Below are 15,557 nucleotides of genomic sequence, written 5' to 3' on the forward strand. Positions count from 1 at the left end.
GGCCCAATTTGCCAGCTCTGTGATTGCTTCTTGCTTAGCCTTTAATTAATTGTGATTAAACGACATCATGTATTTTACCATTAATCTGATGTGACACGGCGAGCTTGCAGGGGAGATAGGCCCGCTGTCAGATACACGTGTTCAGCTTAGAAAAAGGCATGCATGCACACAGACAGATAATAATATTATCACAGTAAACTACTAATGATTTCTGCAGTGGTGTGATAAACAGGGGGGACACATGATGTCTAATTTCTCAATGGTATAGCGGAGTCATGCAGGATGAGTTTGTTTTCTCTAATCTTTCTATCCATCTCTCCTTCTATTAGCGGATCTGAACAACATCAAATTCTCAGCATACAGAACAGCAATGAAGCTGCGGCGGGTTCAGAAAGCTCTGAGACGTACGTACAGTATTTCATCGACGCTATTTTCTGTCTGCTGTGCTGAAATGGCTGGTTAAGTGATATACAGTTATCCTGCACCATCACTAATCCACCGTGACAAGCTCTCTTCAGGAATGAGATATAATGATTAGCTGCGGCATGTTTCTTTATTCGGTTGTCGAAAGCATCAGCGCTCTTTTGTACCCTACATAGAAATGTGGTTGAAAATATTCTTTGCATTTTCCTATACTGTCAGCTTTGAAATGCAGCAATTAAAAGTACTGAAAAACTCAAGAGCCACAAGAAGAACTACTCTACTGCCAGATTCCTTCCTCATTTTCATCACGACCTGAATCGTTAGCATTCTGGGTAATTAGCTATTAATTGGTCCATTTGAGTTACATAATAGGAGGCAATTAGTTTTTGCTGCATGGTTGAAGCTTGATTGTATGCCACTTCAGGGTCAATACCTCCAACATGGCCTTTCTTTCTTGCTTTCTTTTTCTTCTTCCCTACATCTCATCCATTTCCAGCATTGGTGTAGTACTCGAACTCCCCTGACCACAGACCTTCTCGTATTTGGTATTCCTAAAAGTGCCCAGTTTCACACCTATTCAGTTATTCATGTTCAGCCTGTTTTTCTACCTTCTCTACCTTCATTTACCACTCCCTTTCAACCTTCTTTCCCTTCTAGATCCCACGTTCCTGTAATAAGAACTCACCATGCATGGAGCACTCTAAAAACCCCCTTTCAGTCACGTTCCCACTTCCTTTCTCTTGCCTGCTCTCTTATCTCTCACTCCTCGGGTCTACTAGTTGATATCGTTACAGAACTTAATTGCCAGGCTGCACTGATAACTGCAGAATTCTCGCTCTTTTTGATTGAGTAGTGCTGCATAAGAAATACATTTTAAGCTGATTCCCTCCCAACCTTTAAAATACTACTGTTATCTCACTCTGTTCTACCACATTACCGTGCTATCCAATTATACCTGGCATCAACGGACACCCTTTTAACTCCACTCTTAGGGATGGGCCATCAAATTAGTTTAGAAGAGCGAAATCAAATTTGTGTCACTGCTCTTGAAACATCTGGTAGGGCTTAAGTGGGCAAAAAGGGTGAATAAGCACTGCTGTCACCCATGCTCTCGTTTGCTGAGGTGTGGATGATGATCCCGCTGTGACTGTATGTGTGTTTGAAAGTGAATGTGGGGTCATGTGTCGTTATATGTGGATGTTTAGGCTTTAGCTCATGTACACATGCTTGTAAACATAACACAATATTGTGCCATATTTATGTCTCTAAATAAATATGTGTTCTTTTTAGTGGATTTAGTGGCACTGAGTAGCCTTGTGGAGATGTTCCGGGAGCAGGAGCTGCAGCAGGCAGATCATGTGATGGATGTGGTTGAGGTGATTCATGGCCTGACAGCTTTGTATGAGAAGCTGGAGGAAGAGAGGTCCGTCCTGGTTAACATTCCACTTTGTGTTGATATGTGTCTTAACTGGCTGCTCAACGTCTATGACAGGTGAGTAGGTTGAAAAAATCAAAAGTGAAATATATATTAAAACTTACTTGTGTTAAGAACTGCAGCAGGTATCTGTGTCTGTATTTCAGCTTCGCTCTTATAAACCAGTGGCTTATCAAGTAGACACAACCAGCAGACATACTTTGTAGTTGGACAAGTTTAAATCCAGCATTAATCTGCCTTTAATGTTTTATCACTGATTTCTATTTCTCTGTTATATTTATACTGATTAATCTGAGTAAAGGGTTTTATAGGGTTGTCTCCGGTTCTGTTCATAATTTTTATGGACAGGATTTCTAGGCGCAGCCAAGTGGCGGAGGGCTTTCACTTTGGTGGCCTCAGAATCTCATCTCTGCTTTTTGCGGATGATGTGGTTCTGTTGGCTTCATCGGGTGAGGGCCTCCAGCTCGCACTGGAACGGTTCGCAGCCGAGTGTGAAGCAGCGGGAATGAGGATCAGCACCTCCAAATCTGAGGCCATGGTTCTCAGCCGGAAAAGGGTGGAGTGCCCACTCCGGGTCGGGGATGAGTTCCTGCCCCAAGTGGAGGAGTTCAAGTATCTCGGGGTCTTGTTCGCGAGTGATGGGAGAAGGGAGCCGGAGATCGACAGACGGATTGGGGCTGCAGCTGCAGTAATGCGGACGCTGCACCGGTCCGTCGTGGTGAAGAGGGAGCTGAGTGTAAAAGCGAAGCTCTCAATTTACCGGTCGATCTACGTCCCTACCCTCACCTATGGCCACGAGCTGTGGGTAGTGACCGAAAGAACGAGATCGCGGATACAAGCGGCAGAAATGAGCTTCCTCCGAAGGGTGGCTGGCCTCTCCCTTAGAGATAGGGTGAGAAGTTCGGCCATCCGGGAGGGGCTCAGAGTAGAGCTGCTGCTGCTCCACATCGAAAGGAGCCAGCTGAGGTGGTTCGGGCATTTGACAAGGATGCCTCCTGGGCGAGGTGTTCGGGGCATGTCCCACCGGGAGGAGGCCCCGGGGCAGACCCAGGACACGCTGGAGAGATTATATCTCTCGGCTGGCCTGGGAACGCCTTGGTGTTCCCCCGGATAAGCTAGAGGAGGTGGCTGGGGAGAGGGAGGTCTGGGCCTCTCTGCTTAGGCTGTTGCCCCCGCGACCCGGCCCGGATAAAGCGGATGAAGATGGATGGATGGAAGGTGGATATCAGGGATTTCAAAGAGAAACTGCCCAATTTGAAAGCATTAATGAAAATATAATTTTTTTAAAAAGTTCTTAGGAATGGAGTTAAAAGAAGTGAGCTTACAAAACGAATACGAGACCACACCTGACTCTCCAACCAAACTGTCAGTAGTGCCGCTGCCTCGTGGGTAATGCTGGTAGCAGGTATTAACAAGGAAGAATAATGTATGGAGGGAAAAGGTCAGTATTCATGCAGTGTAAAGCCAAAGCAGTGCAGCATTTTTATTATAAATGACACATTCATTTCTGTCATATAATGCTCATAAAGTTTCATATTATACCCACAGTTCAGGATATTTTAAGTCAGTGCCAAGCTCATATAAACAAAACATCAACAGTGAAGTATCAGTATCCTTACAATATAGGCACTGGTTGCTCGAAGCACAATGTTGCTGAATGTCCGTGAATGAGGCAAAACTGTGGCTTTTATATTGACTATATGGGGCTCTATGGATTTAATTCACATAGCAACTGTAAATCACTTAGATTGTTGAATGTTTTTTATTTTCCATCTGGAATATCAGCTGCTCTCTAGTGGATCCTTGCTTACAACTACTTGATGCTTTATGTAATTCTTAATGAGTAGGATAGTATTAAAGGCTTGAAATGGGTCTAGGATGACCATAATATCAGGATTTTGCAGAACCAGGTCTCATTCAGCACTACTGTTATTGCATCAGGTCACTAGACTTAATAACATTGATCAAATTAAATAAATATGGTACACACTGCATGCACAGTCACTGTTTGTGATGTCATAACTTACTAAAAAATCTATTTTGAACAATTTGTCATTGTCATAAACAAGAGTCTGTTTGCACATTGATGTAACCACAGACATCTGTAAACAGCTACATCGTGACAAAGCCTCCAATAACACTGTCCAGGCAGAGAGCCATTCATCTCCTCTGAGACACAGTCGAAACAAATCCTCTTTGACACAAACACTCACCCATCTTTGTTCCTGATTGACCATTTTCTGCTGTTCTCCGAAGAGAAACCCCTTAGAGCAGCCTCTGAAATCCAGGGATAACCCCACGAGGACTGTAAATGCAGTCTGTAGCTCTTAACTACTTGCTGCTAATGAGAGACAATCAGGGACTTTACCTTCTGAATAAATTCCGGTAATTGCTTTTTGTTTTCCAATAGCTAGCAGCGGGGAATGTGAATGAGGTGTGTGTGTGTTTGCGTGACCATTTTTACAGCTGTTTTCTTTCAGTGAAATGTGTCCTACAGTATATCGCAGCATACATGTGTCCTCTAGAGACATGCCGCACTAGCAAGGTGAGTAGGAGTGAAGTGTCGCCTGAAGAGCAGCGCTGGGGTACATATTGAAGATGGCATGTGGTACACAGCAGAAAATGTGTGAGAGGAGTTGACAGCCAGTTGTACCCATGTGCTCTAATTTCAGCCCTCAATCTAATAGGGGAATGAATACTCCATTTGACTGTAGTGGTCTAGCCTGAAAAAATCTCTCTACCTCACATTTTGACCCGTTGGTGAATTAGAAGCTTAGTCCCGTGTCTGTCCCTGTTTCTAGCACATCTATAGCATCAATGTTTTCTTCTGAGAATTCTCCATTCTTGATTCAATTTCATACATCATTGATTTGAAGTTCTCCGATGAATTTGATGTTCTTGATTTCTCACTTAGCGTTTCAAATGTTAATTTGATAAGCCCGGTTTGTGCCAATGGTGCTCAGCTCGGCACTAAATTCTTTCCGGCTGCGAACAGTGTTGTTGTGTTGGCCCCTCAGATCAAAGTATGGTAGCTTATACTCAATTTTTATTTTTAAAATTTCAAACTGAGAAAAAAGGTGGACACACCATTGTCCACGTCGATGGTCTCGCTACTTGCAATTGATTATTGGCTATTATTTCAGCTTGGGGCAGCACTTTTGAGGCTCACTGAATGTGAGTGTGATTTATGAATGTGTTTACGCTATAAACGTGCACGTCTCTGAGTGACATTGTGTTGTTATGAGCTTGTTATTGCTCTTCTTGGCATAAACCGATGGACACGATACTTTACCGAGTCCCAGTAGTGCCTTTAGTTACTCTGATTATGTTCTAATACAATTTCACACTACTGCACTGACCTACACTCCACTTCTTTTGACCCGTGTAATTCCTCCACACTTTGTCCCTCCCAGCAGGGCTCAAGCAACGTATGAATTTATTATCATGACCCAGTGCGCCATGATTTGAGATTATTCACCATTCAGAAACTGTCACATTTGAACACTTTTTTTTTTCGCTTTCCTTTCTGCAGTGCTCGAAATGGCAAAATGCGAGTTCTCAGCTTCAAGATGGGATTGGTGACCTTGTGCAATGCAGACGTCCAAGAGAAGTACAAATGTAAGTCTGATGCTCGCTCATGTGCCTAATGCATCTCCTCAACTGCAAACAATGAGCCAAAACAAAACCGGCCTGATTGCCAGTATTACATAAAGACATCCACTTACTCTAATGGAGGAAATGACTCTGCTTCCATTATGGAGAAGGCATTTTTACTTGTACAAAGTACATCAGGAGCCTTAAAAGGATTGCTGGCCAAAGACACCATTCATGCACACTCTCATGGCTCTCATTCATTTTTTCACAGGTCAATTAGGAAAGATCTTAGGATTTTTCTGCATCTTTTTTTTTTTTTTTTTTACCATAAATTAAGCTGTAATATTTTATTAGTGCAGGTCAGGAGGTGGAGCAGGTCATCTGCTAATCAGACGGTTGGTTATCTATAGATAGGTAGGTAGATAGATAGATACTGAAACTGTTAGTTAACCTTTACGTATTGGTAAAATAGTGAGGGAGCATTTGAACTAACAATGGTTGGAGCTGGAGCAGCTTGTAGTTGATACATGATTTGAAAAAAAAATGCTCACACTCTCCTATGCCAAGATTATTTATGCCTGGCATACCATCTGTGTCAGGTCTAAGACTGAAAGATAACAGATTTTCCTTCAGTGGTCCCAGAGGTGAGTTAGGCCCCCCTTTTCTTGGTTAAAGGGGTTCAACCAGTCCATATTTGTCACTAAATTCCTATTTTCAAAATAATTGATAGATAAAAGTAAATATAAATAAATAATAAATACAAATTCCATCAACCTTGACAAATAAATTCTGGAAAGCATCCTACTTGTGATTACTACTGAGTCCTCAACCTTCTAGTAACAGAAATACAACTTTATTTTACTTTTTCAGCATTCTTAAGTGTTATGTTTAATTTATGTTACCTCTATTATGTCCTTTGACATTTGTATCAGTGTAAAAAACAAAAATCAAAGGTCAGGAAATACAGCATCAAAAGTACAGACGCTGGCTGCAGTGGACACTTTTTCATTGTTTTTACCCCTGATCTGTAAAACCTAATGGGGTGCTGTCATCAGCCATCTTTGTCCCATGCAGCAAACCCAGTTTTACTACAAAGTTTGCAACATTTGAAGGCTGCACACTTAATATCCTGTATTCTCTATAAATCATGTAAAAAATAAAACAAACAAACTCTTTTTTTAATTAAACAGCTCAGTGTTTGACTTTGACTTCAACACACCAGAGTTCTAATTATGAGGGTGTACATGGTGCTGGCTGTTTAACATGTGCCTTTATTTAGTCCTCTTGCCCAGGTGTTATGGGCAAGAGGGATCCATGGTACGCCTGTACTGGCATTGTGCCTGTCAGCATTCATCTCCTCAGCGACAGGCTGACTCCCAGCTAGCTTCGTAAAGATCTCATTCAAAACCCTGGCAGGACTCTACTTATGCAGGTCTTTCATCTCCAAGCTGACCAGCCAGACCACTAATACCAATTCTGTCTCTCTCTGTATGTCATGAAAGTAAACATTATTCCACAGTGCTTTGTTTGGAAACCTTATATCTGAAATGTGAGGTCCATTGGTAATAAAGTTTTTCATCTATTCCATATTTTATTGCTCAGCGTGTATGCTCTCATTTTAAATGAAGTATGCCATTTCTTTTAATTACCCTAATGTGCTTTCATTTGAGATTTAATTCATAATTTACATTTTGAGACAGCGCTGCTGTATAATCAGTTTAAATAATTCTAATTAATAAACATTTTGCAGACTTATTCCGCCAGGTGTCTGCTCCAGGAGGTTTAACAGACCAGCGTCACCTCAGCCTGCTGCTCCACGAAGCCATTCAGATCCCCCGCCAGTTGGGTGAAGTTGCTGCTTTTGGGGGCAGCAATGTGGAGCCAAGTGTCCGTAGCTGCTTTCGCATGGTGAGGACACGCTCGCATGCATGCACGCTCAAGGAAATCCAGAGAAAAGCAACAAAGCATGCACAGTTTGCTGATACATAAACATGTGTTGGAGGAGATGTCAATTCAAATCCTGCTGCTGTGGCCTTTGTGTGGATAATTTTTTGTTCATACCTCAACATATTCACACACTGTAACATAAGTGCTAGTTTCAATTTTTGAAACAATACCTTAATTGCTACCATGTGGAATTTGAAAGACACCTTGAAAACTTAATTGTAATGCAATCATTTTTTAAAACCACTTATTAATCTCCAGGAAAATAATTAAAGACCTCTAATTATTCCGAATTGAATTTGTCTACACCAAAGCGGCATTACAAATAGAGAAAAATGAATGCCAAAATTAAACATTTGCTGGTGGATGAGTGCCATAAAAACCCACATATAAAAATAAAACCGTGTCACGACTCACATCAGAAGCTGCCAGATTTGCAAAGTTGTGTTTTACTGACATTAGCACATTTTTAATTCCTACAAAGAAAAAAGATTCTCCGTGCACATCTATAGTAAGTAGACACATTAATCTGCTGTGCCGAAAAAAGCCAGAAACTACACCAAACACATTATTACAGGGTCAGGGTTAGACAATACGTGATGTGACTAGCACATCAAGTAGCAAGAAGATGCTTTGTGTCTTTTACATGTTCTAAATTTGTCTGAATTTGCATACGTGGTGTAGGTTTCAAGAGCTTTAAGGCATGACATTCAATTTGGGACCTCAGGTAATTACTGAGTTATTAGGAAGAGGACAGTTTTTGTTTTTTTTCCTGAATGATGGCCTTTTAATTCCCTCATTTTCAAAGCAGGTTCTAATTATACACGCTCTATTCTGGCCCATGCTTGCTGTATCAGCTACGGCTGATTAAAATCAATTCCTTTCTCTACTTGCTCCATGCCAGGGCATTTAGTTGTAGCTAAAATATGAATTTAATGTGAATTTGGGGGTGACCCATTTGCCTGTTTACCACTTGACTTTGAAAGTGAGGTAGATCACTTTGTGGGGCATCACTTTTCGTATATAAACACAGGCTTCTACACAATAGAAGTGTTTGCTGAAGGTGTTACTTTATGTGTAAGTTTATGGGAAAAACTCTTTCCATAACAATTTTCATATCCTGCCAAAAGTGATGTATTGTAGAAGTCCATGTTGTTTAATTGCCACATTGTGAGGCGTTCTCGTGGATAACTGGATGTTTATCACTCTATTTTCCCTGCTGGTATTTAAAACATCCCATCTGCTGTGTGCCTCTTTGCGATGCAGCGGCATGCACAGCATAGTCAGCGCCAGTTCCAGGTGTTCGGTATGCAAGGGGCTGCTATTTGACCTCCCACATGGAGCAAAGCTGGCTACTAACAGAGAGAAGCTCCTTCATCCCCTGGAGACTCTACACCTCTGTACACCTCACAGTCTGTGTGATCAGTGCACATACACGCACACATTTATTATGTTACCCTGCCTGAGCAGTGGAGGGAGCCCCAGGGAAATCAACCTCTTAATGCATCTCTGATGCAGACTTAATGAGAATTTAGCACATCATGGATTTTAAGCGCTTGGCGAGTCATTCTTTTATTAGGTTGACTTCCTTTTTATCCCACTTTCTGGAATTCCCAACAAGCTATCTGCTGGAGAGACAGAGAACCCACAAACATCAAATCAAATCAAATCACTTTTATTGTCACATCACATGTGCAGGCACACTGGCACAGCACATGCGAGTGAAATTCTTGTGTGCGAGCCCCACAAGCAACAGAGATGTGCAAACACAACAACACAAACGAGCAAAATACAAGAATGTTATGCAGTGTACACAGAAACTAAATTTATGTCTCTTTTACTGTGGCTCTATAACTGTTTAGGTTGTTGCATAAAAGCGAAAGATATCTCAAAGCGGTTTACCTTTTCTTTCATGCTCTTTGTCCCGCTCTTATCTTTTCTATTCTCTTTGAGTCCTTATTTTCAGCAAAACAATACTCCTTGTGCGAGTAGGTTAGCAAAGGAAACATACTTTCTTCTTTAATTACTTTACATATCTCACTTGCTGCTGGTCTATATTTGGATTGTTTACAGTCTTCTGCGCTTCTTTCCTCCCCTAATCTTCCTTTTTCAGGCCCCAGGGAAACCCGCTATTGAGGTGTCTCACTTCCTGGAGTGGATGAGCCTTGAGCCGCAGTCCATGGTTTGGCTGCCTGTGCTTCACCGAGTGGCTGCTGCAGAGTCAACAAAGCACCAGGCCAAATGCTACGTCTGCAAGCAATGTCCCATAAAGGGCTTCAGGTAGGCAAGTGTTATGTGCAAAGATGTACTGCATAAAATGATAAATATGGATCTGAAGTGATATGGGCTAATTAAAAGGAAATCAAAATCAATCAGTCAACTGCAGCATAGCAATGAGAAACATACAGCGCATGCTATAAGACAAATAGTCAACCAACAATCCAAATAATAAGTAGGAAACATAAAGCAAAGACTCAAGAATGAACCTGGTTCTGCTAGAGCGCATCATATCGACCACCTTATACATTATTTAGAAAGAGCTGTTTTTCAGCTGCCTATGAAAAACTAGGCTATAAGCAGTAAACTGTGCGACGGCCCACCATCTACACTTCCTGCTTCTCGCAGTTTACTTCCAGCAGCAGCCTGGGTGGGTTGTCAGAGAAGTGGCTGCACCTGAGAAGTGGGAGTATCCAAGTGCTCTTCCAGTCTTTGTCTGTGCAGCTTCCGCTTCTTCATGATGTTCCTGATTTGATAGGATATGTTGGTTCTAGCATCCTTGCCCAACAACCTGTGCAACAACCATACACCACCGACACCAAAAACTTTAACACCAAACTATATTGAACTCTGCTTTGTGAGCCTGCATGTGCCTCTGATATATCTAAAATAATCACCCTAGGATCTTTTTGCACTTTATTACCTACAAATTCTAAACTTGAGTTTATTACAGAATTAAAAGTCCATTTCAGAATGGAAATGCTGGAAAATCTAGTTTATAATAAAAATGATGAGAGATAATGAGGAAAAGCTGCACACTCCATTGCAGATACTATAGTATTAGCATCACGCTTGAAGGTTTCTGAACAAAACTGGCCCAAAAAATTAATATAATGCAGGATGTCGTTTGAAGTCTCTCTGAGTATTAATATTGTTTATTTTCATCAAATGTTGTGAAGAATATAAGTGATGTATGTGCACGTCTATATGTAATAATAGCAGTTACTATTTCACATTCATACACAAAGCACAAAACTGAAAGCAATTTGAATGCGTCATTCGTCTTATTTAGATAAGATTAGACACACAAACCATTATTTTCTCTGCACTCGTTTTTTGGGGGGTTTTTGTCACTTTGAAGAAAAACCCCCAAAAGGTCTCAGCGTGACGGTGTAAACAGATTTATGTCCCAACAGCAGGATAACACAACTACACACACTGAGCCACTCTACTCTGTCTGGTTCTCTTGCAAACATCAGTTGAGCCTCTCTTTTATATTGATCTTGACAGGTATCGCAGTCTGAAGCAGTTCAATGTGGACATCTGCCAGACATGTTTTCTAACCGGGCGCACAACCAAGGGAAAGAAGCTGCACTACCCCATCATGGAGTACTATACACCAGTAAGACAAACATTAGCTAGTGCTCTTACGGAATACAAATTCAAGTTCCTAGTGATGGATAGAGCCCAGCTGTACTCCAACGAAAAGGGAAAAAAATGTACTCCTGTCTCCTGATTTCTGCTGCCAGACATGGATTAGGCACCTTTCCACTGTACGGACTCTATCATCTATAATACTGTTACATATCCTTATAGTTATCTGTAGTATGCAGAGACTGAGCACTACTCAGCAGCAATATCCTTTTGACTTGAACGGTGCACATAAAGTGGGATTTGGAGCACAAAACTCCAATAAGACCAAAGTCTTAAACAAGTGCATGTACATTGTCCAAAGTCGAGTTCATTCTAAATGAGTAGCTGTTGCACTGTTGCTGGAGTGCTGGAGTGTACTGAGATGGTGCCAGATTAAATCTTTAATCAATTCCAAGCTGCAAAATATGGCAAAGGGCCATCCGTACAATGTGTTTTTTTCTCAGTGGACAATATTTTATGTTTGCTAGCTGCAGTTTTTTCCCCACCAACTAGGCAGGCAGGCGCCCATAGATTTCTACACTGATTGAGAGAGTAGGAAAGAGAATCAGAGAGGGGGGAAAAAAGAGGCGAGAGTTTAGACAAAATATAAAGGATCGACAGAGAACAGCAGTAGAAACTGAATGAAAAAGCACAGTGTGGAAAAAAGTTGGTAAAGTCAAAACAAACCGGCTTCAAGGCAGACTGGATACATTTTAAATGAGGTAATGTTGGAGAACGCAACATTTCCAAGAAAACTAAAGTTGTATAAATTGTCTCCCACCCATCACCTCAACTTTACCCACTTACCCCATGTGCACCTAAATCACACTACAGACAACCTCAGGAGAAAAGATGAGGGACTTTGCCAAGACTCTGAAGAACAAGTTCAGATCAAAGCAGTACTTCACGAAGCACCCGCAGAGAGGTTACCTGCCAGTGCAGTCAGTGCTGGAAGCTGATACCTCAGAGACGTGAGTCCTGCACATAAACACACACAAAACACAGTCATCTCTCTCCTGTCATCTGTCCCTCACTGACTCACTGTTACACCCATACATACTCCTGCTGTTGCAGGCTAATTATCATGCTGACTCACTCAGATGGGTTAAAGAGAAAGCTCTGTGTTCAGGATCAAAATAATGTTAGTCCTGTGATCTCATTCTGGCTCGGGAGCACTGTTCACATGACTGAGTCTCATTTAAAGTGGGAAACAGGCAATGAGACTAGCATCCATTAGATCATCGTGAAGCATTGCTTCAGGCTACGATGTACCCAGGATGATTTACACAATTATGGGTCCAGGTTTTGGCCCATTTTTATGGTCATCTTTTATGACTATTTTATAAATGTCCGACAAATAAGGATAAAGGAATATCTGTCCTGCCAACTAACAATGAGCTAGAGCTAAAGATTCAGTATATGGTTATAATAGGAGCTTATTAAAAAGGTATGGTCCTGACCTTGCGACATTAAGCCTGCCCTCGTCAGACAAAGGGAAGACCATTAAATTGCCTTTTTCCAGCTAAGATCTCAGTCATATGATAAAGTGCTTTTGGTTGAAGATTACATCTCGGCAATGTCATTTTGCAGCAGCATACATAAAAACATACTAATCCATAAATTTGCCTAGGGCACAAAATGGAAAAATAATTGGAAACAATGCTTGACCTTCATATTTAGAGATGAAATATATTCAACGAATAAATGCAGCAGCTTTCATTACGTGTCAGGAGGGGCTTTTTTTCTGTACCCCTCAATTTAGGGCAGCATTATGATCAACATCATGCTGTGCCTTCACATACTCAAGAGTCTTAGTGCATAAAGCCATTTTGTTAAAAAGAGCTTACTATACAGATGTCCTCGCTCCTAATCTTCTGATCAACTCATTACTTATGCAGCCCACTCACAAGCCAGAGATGATGGCTTTCAAAACCATCACACATTCTTCCTGTAAAATCACCGGACCTCTGTCAGAATCCCTTTGTGCTTCCCTAAATAAAGTTTTTCCTGAAGTCTCTTTGGTTTGTTGCAGTGGTAGTAGTAGTAGTAGTAGTAGAATGCTAATTTTTCAGTTTTGCTTTTCTGCAGCCACACATTCATGTTTTGAAAGAGTTAAAAATTGCATCTGTGAAGTATTGACGGTGGCGCCTTTTGTTCCCAGACCGTGCTCCTCGCCCAAGCTGCCCCATGCAGACACACACAGCAGGATTGAACATTATGCCAGCAGGTATGTGGCTTTCTGCACTGTGCTATCTATCAAATCATTACTACGGAGTCTTCTTTCCATTCTCCAAATCAACCACCCCCTTCCCGCCCACCCCCTTACATACATTCACTCCACCCCACTTTTCCCTCTTCTTCTCCCCTTTCTGTTCTCTCACCCTTTAGTCTTTGCCACACTCTAATTGAGGTATTGATTTGTCTGCGTTGTGCACTGTACTCCAGCTAGGATAGAGGCTGTATTACCCAGCGGTTTCCTTCACTCTTATGCGCCACACAAACACAGTGAAGTTTGTGACCATTGTGTGTACGTGTGTGTGTGTACGTGTGTGTAGAGGTCAGCAGGGCTCAGCGTGCCTAGCAGCTTGTCACTTACTGGGGCAGTGAGCCCATTGGTCACCTGGGAGCTGTCGGTGTGGCTTAGTGTCTGTTTGACAGCATACAGGGCACACCACTGGACTCCCACACTCCTGGCAGCTCTGCCCACAGTGCAGTGTGCATGCACGTGTGTGTGTGCGTGTATATGTGTGTGTGTTTTGGTAAGTGTGCCACTGTGTATTGTTTCCCCTAGGCTCTTACACACAACTGCTTCACACACTGCCAAAACATAGGGAATATGCACCAAAGAGAAAGCAAGTACAATTGTCCTCTTTACCCCCTTTATCTCTTCCCTTTTCCCTCCTCCTATATCTTCTTTGCCCCTTTTTTTCCTTTTGCTATCTGCAATCTCTCTCTTCTTTTGTCTCCCACCCTATTTTGCTGCTTTTTATAGGTATCTAACCCCTTTTCTCTTATTCTTTAACATATTTTCTATTTTGTCATCTTGGATTCAATAATTTGTTTTCAGTCATGCTACAATTTTCTGAAAAGGCTGTTCAGTCATATTGGTCTCAAGTAGTTTCATTCTGTAATTGTAGCTGCCACAATCACAGAAATAAACAACAAATAAAGAAAGTGGGAAAAGCGGTCATGTACCTCAGACAACAATCTAATTTGGTAAAAGTAAGACACATTTATTTGCAAATTTTCAATCTCCTGAGAATATTTTAGAAAAATGTGCACAGTTGGAAACATTTTCTCAGAAGCAAACATTGTTTCATTGTACCATAATAATTTCGCATGTCTTTAAACTATATATGTTTCTCATGTCTGTTTTCTGCATATAAAATAATGACTTTGGGCTCCTCACCAGCAATGGAGTCCCAAAATAGTTAAATGATTTATCTTTCAAATTAATAAATGGTGTCTCATATTGATGAGACACTATAATGTGGTTCAGTAGTACACAACGCACATTGTCTCCATACTTACTTAATCATTTTGTGGCAAATATTCAGCAAGGAAACATTCTTCAGTGATTTTGATCCATATTGACATGATAGGATCACACGTCACCAGCTCTACCACACCCCTAAGATGATCTATGACTGAGATCTGGTGGCTGTGAAGGTCATTTGAGTACAGTGAACTCATTGTCAGCAGTACTAAGATAATACCTAGTATGGTTGTGTGTAACTAGCAGTTCTTTAGAGTTATTGCTGTCTTTATAACATCTCAAAGAGGTCTATTCATTCTTCTCTGACCTCTGATATCAACAAGGCATGTTTGCCCAGAGAGCTGCCACTCACTGGATATTTTTCTTACTTTCAGACCATTCTCTTTAAACCCTAGAGATGGTTGCGTGGGGAAAATCCAAGTATATCAGCAGTTTCTGCAATACTTACAGCAGCCTATCTGGCATCAACAACCATACCACGTTCAAAGTCACTTAAATCACCTTTCATCCCCATTGTGGTGCTTGGTTTCAGCACAGAGGCACTAAAAGCTGCATAACACTTTCAATACATGTGCAACACTCATTACTAGCATCAATTTGTTTATTTGCAATAGTAAAACAAAAACCTTTCTACAAATTATTCCTAAATGTGTTCAACAGTGAATACAATTCTTTACACAGATGTTTATATGTCTAACTCTATATCCACACAAATGGGTCAAGCTGTTATGGTGTTATCATTATCTTATCAACCATTTAATATTACACACCAGGTGTTTTTCAGTGTTGTAACATGAACGTTTTAAGTGTAGGTTTATTGGTAAGCACTAAAAAACTGATTGCTGTATAGCTTTGTACAATTTAGTTTTACTGAGTTCAAATCCGAGAGGTGTTTTTGCCCAACTTGCCATCTCGAGCCCTTTGTTAGCTCTGGTGAATTACATACTAATGCGGGGGGTTTTCAGCTTTTTCCATCCACATGTATTGATGGGATCTGAGCAAGAAAAATGAACCCCAAACTGTTTTAAAGGTCTC

At 41.2% G+C, this 15,557-nt stretch overlaps 1 protein-coding gene across 4 annotated transcripts in view; it reads left to right on the forward strand.

Annotated features, from left to right (window-relative positions):
- drp2 (dystrophin related protein 2) overlaps positions 1-15,557 on the forward strand; it is a 179,802-nt gene that overhangs the window by 149,768 nt on the left and 14,477 nt on the right. For all 4 annotated transcript variants that reach the window (XM_086302105.1, XM_086302079.1, XM_086302096.1 and 1 more), the window contains 8 exons: positions 330-404; positions 1,714-1,915; positions 5,391-5,476; positions 7,203-7,360; positions 9,510-9,676; positions 10,904-11,015; positions 11,861-11,997; positions 13,188-13,253. In XM_086302105.1, the coding sequence (XP_086158231.1) occupies positions 330-404; positions 1,714-1,915; positions 5,391-5,476; positions 7,203-7,360; positions 9,510-9,676; positions 10,904-11,015; positions 11,861-11,997; positions 13,188-13,253 (1,003 nt within the window). The remainder of the gene's footprint in view (positions 1-329; positions 405-1,713; positions 1,916-5,390; positions 5,477-7,202; positions 7,361-9,509; positions 9,677-10,903; positions 11,016-11,860; positions 11,998-13,187; positions 13,254-15,557) is intronic.

Source organism: Aulonocara sp. 'chitande type north' Nkhata Bay, linkage group LG2 (genome assembly GCF_057382095.1).
Source record: "Aulonocara sp. 'chitande type north' Nkhata Bay isolate Kocher_YH1m ecotype deep benthic linkage group LG2, A_spYH_male_GT1.1, whole genome shotgun sequence".
Lineage (NCBI taxonomy): Eukaryota > Metazoa > Chordata > Actinopteri > Cichliformes > Cichlidae > Aulonocara > Aulonocara sp. 'chitande type north' Nkhata Bay.